Source organism: Rhynchophorus ferrugineus, unplaced genomic scaffold, assembly GCF_030347505.1.
Source record: "Rhynchophorus ferrugineus isolate W39M unplaced genomic scaffold, kcgeb_rfMv2 rfM3, whole genome shotgun sequence".
NCBI classification, from domain to species: domain Eukaryota; kingdom Metazoa; phylum Arthropoda; class Insecta; order Coleoptera; family Curculionidae; genus Rhynchophorus; species Rhynchophorus ferrugineus.
This window is the reverse complement of record NW_027472582.1, coordinates 15350275-15358098: the sequence shown is the minus strand read 5'-3', so window position 1 is coordinate 15358098 and position 7824 is coordinate 15350275. Positions and strand designations below refer to the sequence as shown.

The 7824-nt window shown below is 31.2% G+C and overlaps 1 protein-coding gene across 3 annotated transcripts in view; it reads right to left on the bottom strand.

Moving 5' to 3' along the window:
* Positions 1-289: 289 nt before the first annotated feature.
* AdamTS-A (ADAM metallopeptidase with thrombospondin type 1 motif A) overlaps positions 290-7824 on the bottom strand; it is a 367686-nt gene continuing 360151 nt past the window's right edge. For all 3 annotated transcript variants that reach the window (XM_076401036.1, XM_076401039.1, XM_076401037.1), the window contains 5 exons: positions 7163-7304; positions 6925-7108; positions 6735-6871; positions 3181-3377; positions 290-3076 (listed from right to left, as the gene is read on the bottom strand). In XM_076401036.1, coding sequence (XP_076257151.1) covers positions 2990-3076; positions 3181-3377; positions 6735-6871; positions 6925-7108; positions 7163-7304 — 747 coding nt within the window. In that variant the 3' untranslated portion in view covers positions 290-2989. The remainder of the gene's footprint in view (positions 3077-3180; positions 3378-6734; positions 6872-6924; positions 7109-7162; positions 7305-7824) is intronic.

Genomic DNA, 7824 nt, shown 5'->3' with positions numbered 1-7824 from the left:
TACTCTTCAACAAAAGATATATAGATAGAGATTATAGATAGTTCAATATATTTTTTTTCATTCTGAAAGGAAATTAATATTGTTTTGTGATTTGATTTGGCTTTACATGAATGAGGCCACTTAATGAAGTGATAACCTATATGTTATCTATATAATAGATATAAGATAAACTTTTATTGCCCTAGATTGTTGAACCATTGAGGGTAATAAATATATTTTTTTAATAATTTAAATCAATAATTTAGTTGAAACAAAACTGTTAGGAAATGTGTAAATAAAAACAAGTGTGTAAATGTAAAATGCAGCACTCTATTTTTAATAAACAGTCTTTTATATAATAAAATAAAATAAAACTATTTTGCAACTGATATTGTTATGATATTAATTTGGAAGGAGAGTATTTTCGCCTAGATTACAACAAAACAATTAATATTGTTGTGCCTAGTAATTATTAACACCATACGTCTATATTTAGTTATATTCGAAAGTCATGGAGTATATGTTGTTAATGCAAATTTAAAACAACTAAAAATTTTACAAATTTACAAATTTTTGTTTAAAAATACCTAACAAAAATATATAAAGGTATTCTATATATTTTTGTTTTGTGTTATTATTGTTTTAGTCATGTTAAAATAATAATGCGCATCTAAATGTATTTAGAAACAAATGTAATACAGTATCTCAATATGAGATATAGCTACGTTTTAAGTACTAAGGTCTGGCGTTATATAATGTACCCTTAGTACTTATTCTTATAATTAAAGGGTTCGCGATATTGCCAGTTTTAGCCAATATCTTTTGAAACCAAGGGTTGTTTTACCGTACCTTGGACCAACGTAGAAATTATTTAGACAAAACATCACAGCGATAAATAAATATAGTTAGTTTTCGAAAGCTAAGTCTACAATTAGGTTTCTTTTGTTAGTAAATTGGCAGATTTCATGCGATTGTTTCGAGATTCAACTTGATCATTGAGGGTAGGCGCACCTTTCGTACATATCGGTTTGTAATTTTATTTACGTACGTAAGTATTTACGACATCTTTTTATATGTAACCCATTTTTATGTATATACCTGGACTACTTGATGTTCGATATGTTGTATGTGAGTTATGTTCTTTGAAATAGCTTATTAGGAATATTTGAACTCGTTCATTTCTTCCGTTAGGTATGTACAAAGGCGCGCTTACCGTTAATCGTCATAAGTGGTGAAATTATTTTCTACTTATCACTTAGATATAAATATTATTACTACAATTTTTTAACACAATATATGTACACTCACATTGTTACAACGCTCTAATCGTGCATACCAGGTTTGTCGCTAATTATTTTCCGGTTTTTGTAACAGCCAGTATCACTAGCCATAAATATACAATGTTAATAGCATGTTGTCATAGATGACGTCGAATATACTGCCAAATGCACTTTGTAAAATTCTTGTTGTGTAAAGTGTTGTCAAATGTCTACAAAATTCTTCAAAAAGTGATAATGATTAGAGATTATAAACCGGTAAACGTTGTAAACAAAAAGTTGAATTTGATGCGACAACACTACAACGTTCTGACGTTATCCCACTGACATTAACCTAAAAATGTGGAGTTTTGTGCCTGAAAACGTTCATTGGCAGTACGTTTTTTTGCTAAATCATCGTTTACTGGTCTAGACTTTGTGTATAGAAATAGCATGCCCCATCTATAAGAACATGTGAAACGTTGTTTTGGCAATTCAAATATTCTGTTTTCAACGTTCCAGACGGATAACGTCCTAAAGTTTGTTGTTGATGAACTGTTGCAATCTGGAGAAACAGTTAATACAGATCGCTGTCCACAATAAACAATCGAACAAATGATGATAAAAATGATGATAAACTTGCCGATTCATACAGCAAAGCCAGTCAAAAGTATTGAAATCACGTAAACAGAGAGATCACATCCACCGTATCCTCCAGACCTAGCGTCATCCGACTACCACCTTTTTGCTTCGCCGATTTCAAACAAATTAAACAATGGCTCGAACCAAAGAATCAAATGACCAATAATTTGGAATAAATACATTTTAAACATCCATTGTTGATAACATATTTTCTTTACCAAAAAAAGGATCTACCGACAAACCTGGTCACTTAAATTCACGGACCGTTACAAATCATAAGTTTTCCAGTTTTTATCCTTTTAACCCCAAAAATAAACAAAATCATCATGATTGGTCCATGGTAAGTAGGTCAATTGAGATAATTATTGGGTAATTAACATTAAATTCTACATTATTACAATGAAAACAATTTATAAATAACTTTTTTTTTTCGATTTTTAGAAATATATTTTTATTATTTTTTAAACTTTAAATTTAATTTATCGTACTATCCCAATCATTATACTGGGCGTACATATAAGTATTGTCAAACTTGGCATCTGTTAACAATATAATCTAGAAATATTAGCGATGATTTTGTATCAGGATTAAATATTTTTCTCTGCTAGAAAAGAAGTCATTCGGTCATGATGCGACAATAAGTGCACAAAATAGAATATTGCGAGCCTTAACGTTACTAGACAACGTTTAGTATAAGTAAATTATCTGATATTCATGATTTAATCATAGATAAATTATGGCAAATCGATTTTTTTCTGCTCAACAAATTTTTAGTTACAAAAAAACTGCTTATATCTTTGGTACTATTTCAGTTCTCAAGTATTGTGGCAGTGAAAGGCTAGGCAATTTAAATCCGGCGTTTCTTTTAAAAGTATAAAACGTAATAAATGTAGAATTGTTCTAAACCTCGCCTGTCTGTCTTTTATTTGCATTGACTAGAACTTGTTAAATCATTCGGCTTGGTTCCTTCTTCAATTCGTTTTTGTGTTCGTTAATACTGATATGAATTTTTGTTGCTTGATTCCTCTGATATATATTCTTCACCACATATTCGATTTCATGTTTCGATAGTTAAATCCATTGAATTCAAATTTGCAGTTGATCGAAACAACCTAAGTAGTATCCACGAGAAGACCATATGCGGGATCCGGGTAACATTTTCCACAGTAGCCTCCACACTTGCCTTGCACTAATGTATTCTGTAAAAAAAGTAATATGCATTAGATCGTTGATGAAATGGCGAATGCTCCTAACATAAAGTGTTTTGTTAACGATGTCGTTTAATTATAATTTGATAGCTTACCATCTTTCTAATGCTCATTGAGGCAAATTGTCCGGTTTCCAGCCAACGAACTTGCCTGTTCAGTTTAAAAGATGTGTGTGACAAATCGATTGAAAACCTTCCTTGGGAACATCCCCTCACTTTACTGTAACAATCTCCAGCGGTACCATACGGAATTTTTGAACCCTTCAGTGTGAGGGAGAAGGTGAAATCATCGTCTTGAATGAAAAGTTTTGTTATTTTTTATTATAAAATGTGAAATAGTGTAAAATTTAAGTGAATAGCTGAACCTTATATTTTATTTGAATTACTTCGTGTTATTATAGACGTTTAGTACATGATAGATGTTGACATGTAAGATCAGTACATGATAGATGTTGACATGTAAGATCACTCTACATGTTTTACATTATTTGAATATATATGGGAAGAATTGTCGGGTGAAAGAAGAAAATGTTACAAATATTATTTGTGGAAGCTGGAAATCTTTAAAATATATTAGCTAGAGAGAATGGAACTTTATAGGTAACTTTGGAGAAATGTTTCGCGACTTCCAATATATAGATGTCACCACTATCGCCTATCTGTTTTCTTGTTTGATTAAACCGCTACCATAAAAAAATAGAAATTTCAGGGTATAGACGACCTTGGGGAAATGTTCTGTTTAGTTCAATCAACGGTAGCGCTGCGATAGCAAATTGTGATTGGCTAGTTTAAATTCCTGGTGCCGCCACTAACATGGAACGTGATTGGTTGATCAGATTGTGTGAAGTCAGCATTTTCTATGGGCGTCCATTTTTAAGTTTGTTTTTTGAAGGTTTTGGTTTTTGTTTAGATCAAGAAATCTTTACTTTACGTTGTGCATGTTTTCTGTTTTACATTAATTATTATGGAGTAATAATATAGAAATTGATGACAATGCGTCAGTGTAATAGAAGATATAGTGTATCTGGGTAAAAATCTACTACGGAAATTAGACATTGTTTCCCAAAGAATGATCTCGCTTCTTTCCAAAAATGGGTTGATCAAGTAAATAGTAGTAAGTTACCTGGATAAACCACAATACAAATATATCAACGTCATCGTGTCTGTCAGCGACATTTTAGTGAAAAATGTAGAATTACCCTACGAACAGATATCACGAACAGATATTAGGGTAAATGCATATCCAACATTGTTTTTATCAGGTACATATAAAATTATCTATCTACTACATGTCTGTTTATATATTGTTTGTTTACAGAAAATAAAAACCTACTTATTAAAATGTTAGTGGTTATAAAATTCAATTAATCTACCAAGTTGTTCGTATGCTGTCAGTGTGATGTCTCTACATAAAGAAGTCTTACAAGAAGGTAATAATTAAGATAACTGGATAATTAGTAGTAATAAATACTACTTTTAATTGTAAAATCCTTAAAATATTTGTAATACTTTAACTTTTTAGAATAATCAGTGTTCAATAATTTTAAAGTAGAGCTATTGCATATTTAAATTTGATTGCCTTGTTAAGAAAATATTTGTTACGGTGCCATCAATTCAAAATTTAATAGCTACTTTTAGGGGATTTATTACCTTAAAGAAATGTATTGTGTATTGTGTCTAAATTTACAAATAACATACATTACAATACATTTGTTTAACAAATCTTAACCAACATTGCTTAAAAGATTTTGTTGGATCTATTACAGGTCATGGAGGTAGAAACAGCATCCTTCACCTAGTATGTTCGAGAAATCTTTAAAAGGGCTCATCATCACTTCAATTTTTTCACATCATTCTCCCGGAGAAAATTGTGAAGAAGATGAATATGTTAGATAACTTATATTCTTTTTTAACGTGAGATCTAGTACCACTTGAGGTTGTTAATTCACCAGTTAAGTCTATATTTTCAGTTCCAGAGAACATTGCTCTGAGGAAAACAAGAGTCTAATATTGTATTTTAGTCTTATTTCAGGCTATTTAACAAAACTTCTGAAAAAGAGACAACATGCAATATTTGTCTACATTCTATATTAAGTAGTTCCACAGATTAAATACTCTAAAATCTAAATATCTTTAAAAAACACATACATTTTTAGTGTTTCAACTGTCGAATCCATAATGATTTTCAAGACCAAATTTTAAAGTTATTATGAGGTGTGATTGTATTTTTGGTTTAATGAAGTTAATGCAATATATCACGATAAGTTAGAACTCTAATAGATCCCATAAAATTTATGGCACGAAACAAATATGAGAAGGCGTTATGGAAGAATTATAGATATTTTAATTTTGCCTAGAATAGAGTTCATAATTGTTTTTTTTTTTGCTTTTTGTTTATATATATTTATATTATTTACACTTATGTATATTTGTATAGGATTTTATTTTAATAAATTAATTTTAAAAATTATATTTGATATTCATTTAAATACTATTGGCCAATAAATGTGACGTCATAAAGTAATCAGGCGAAACGGCAGACCAATCAAAGCAAAGTATTTTCCTTACAGGTTTCTACATAACTATTTTAAACTAACCAATCAAATTCACGTTGTCAGTGCCGCCAATGATTGAACTAAGCAAAACTTTGCCCCACTACTTACCATTGGAGTTGCACACACCTGATTGCCATTTGTCAATTGACAGATTTCAATTTTCAGCATGTGTTATTATATCGATTTGTGAACAACTTTTTGTTTCAGTACTTTGAAAATATTTAAATTTCTATTTTCTACCTAGTAAATCGCATTTTCGTGAAGGACCATACATGATATCACGTATATATTTTATATTAAAATTTTTTTTTTGTGTTAAAAGTCTAAGTTTAATAATTTTAAATTTTGGTGAGTTCTCTATTTATTTTTTGAAGTCGGTTCAATTATTTTTATGAAAATATTTTATTTTTTATTTTTAGTGTTGTAGTGTTGATATATACTCAATAAATTACGCAGTTATTTTATTAACTATTACAATGGATAGTCCAAGTAAAAGTACAGCCCGTATGAGAAAAAATAGTAATAAAGAAACAATGATTGAAAACAGGGAATGTTTCAGGCACTGGGGGACGCTACCTAGTCTAGGTGATTTGACAAATGTTCCAACCAAGGTAGAAAAAATAAAGTTCTGCTCAGTTGAGAATAGAATCCGTGACCTCCGCGTGCGACCTTAACGTTCTAACTATTAAACTATAGAAACAGTTGGCTACTATGTTTCTACGGCTTCACATATGATATGATCAGGGCTTAAAAAGCAAACTGAATGGCTTTTACACTGAACTACTTTCGATTTTTCATCACATCAGTTCACCAATAACATTATACACAAATATCTGATTATTTTGGATAAAAAATATGTGAAAACTTTGTAAGTGCCTTTGAAATTTGAGGTTTTCCCTCGATTTCACCCCCTTTCCCCCATGTCATCCTAACTTGGTTCCAATGGGACCACCTCGGAAGGGCATTCTTTCGAATAAAAAAATTATTTTGAAAATCGGTCCATAATTGACGGAGAAATCGGCGAACACACATTAAGAATCAAAAATATACAGCCGAAAAAAGGAGGTGAAGGTTCTGAGTATCCCCATAACTTACCGATTATCTGCATCAACGTAATATTGAGTCTAACTTTCCAAAATTTCGTGAATCCATGCCTATCATGAGAGATCTGATCACAGCGGCAATTGTCCCTTCTGACTCCATTATAGGGACAGGTATTCAAATCCATTAACCTGCCAATATAAATATGTCAAAAAATTGATTGAGCTGTTATATAAATAAATACCGTTTAGCATATAATTCGGCGTAATTTTCCTTATCCGGGTCTAACGAAATAAATTCCTGTGGTTCAGGAGTGTCCATCCTATAGCAATATATTTTTACGGTTTGCCCCCGTAAGGATATCACGTAGTCCTTGTTTTCTTTTGTGCCTGTACGCTGTTTTATTTCTTTGCAACTACCATACAAACCTGTGAAATATCATTAGTTAGTGGTGGGGTATATGATGTTTTTTTTAGCGTTACATTTAAACTGGTTGCATTTGCGTTTCCTTGGTGGTTTTAGTTTTTTGGGGCAGAAATGCTTTGGTACCTTTTGCTTCGTGTGTACAGATATACAGTATAGAACTCGAACTTGTCTTCCTCTTTTACCACATGCGTGAGAACACTGTAACGACATATTTAATTAAGATCACAAGGCAATAACGATAATTGTATATGAATACGAACTTCAGGTTTTACTAGTGTGAATTATTTTTGACAACTCTTAAAAAAGTGTAGCCTGAAATTTGTTCATATTAGGTTTATTTGTATTTCTAAGATATATGAACGTGTACGTACACAGATATATAAATATGTGCGGTTTAGTTTTTAAATTAGGGTATTCTAAAAGTGAACCTAATTTACGGAATAGTTTGTGTTCATACTGAAGTAATCTTCTATACATGTGATGTAATACGGGGCCTGACTATCCGGCCATGTGATGTAATACGGGGCCTGACTATCCGGCCATCTGGTTTAATGCCAGTAATATCTAAAATTCTTGAAAAACTCCCGTTGAAAAGAATAAAACCGATCATAGAGAGACAAAAACCTAATACCAACACACCAGTTTGAGTTTATTAACAAGCATTCAACAATTGACCGGGTCCACAGAGTAACAGATGTTATTGAAAAAGCCTACGAAA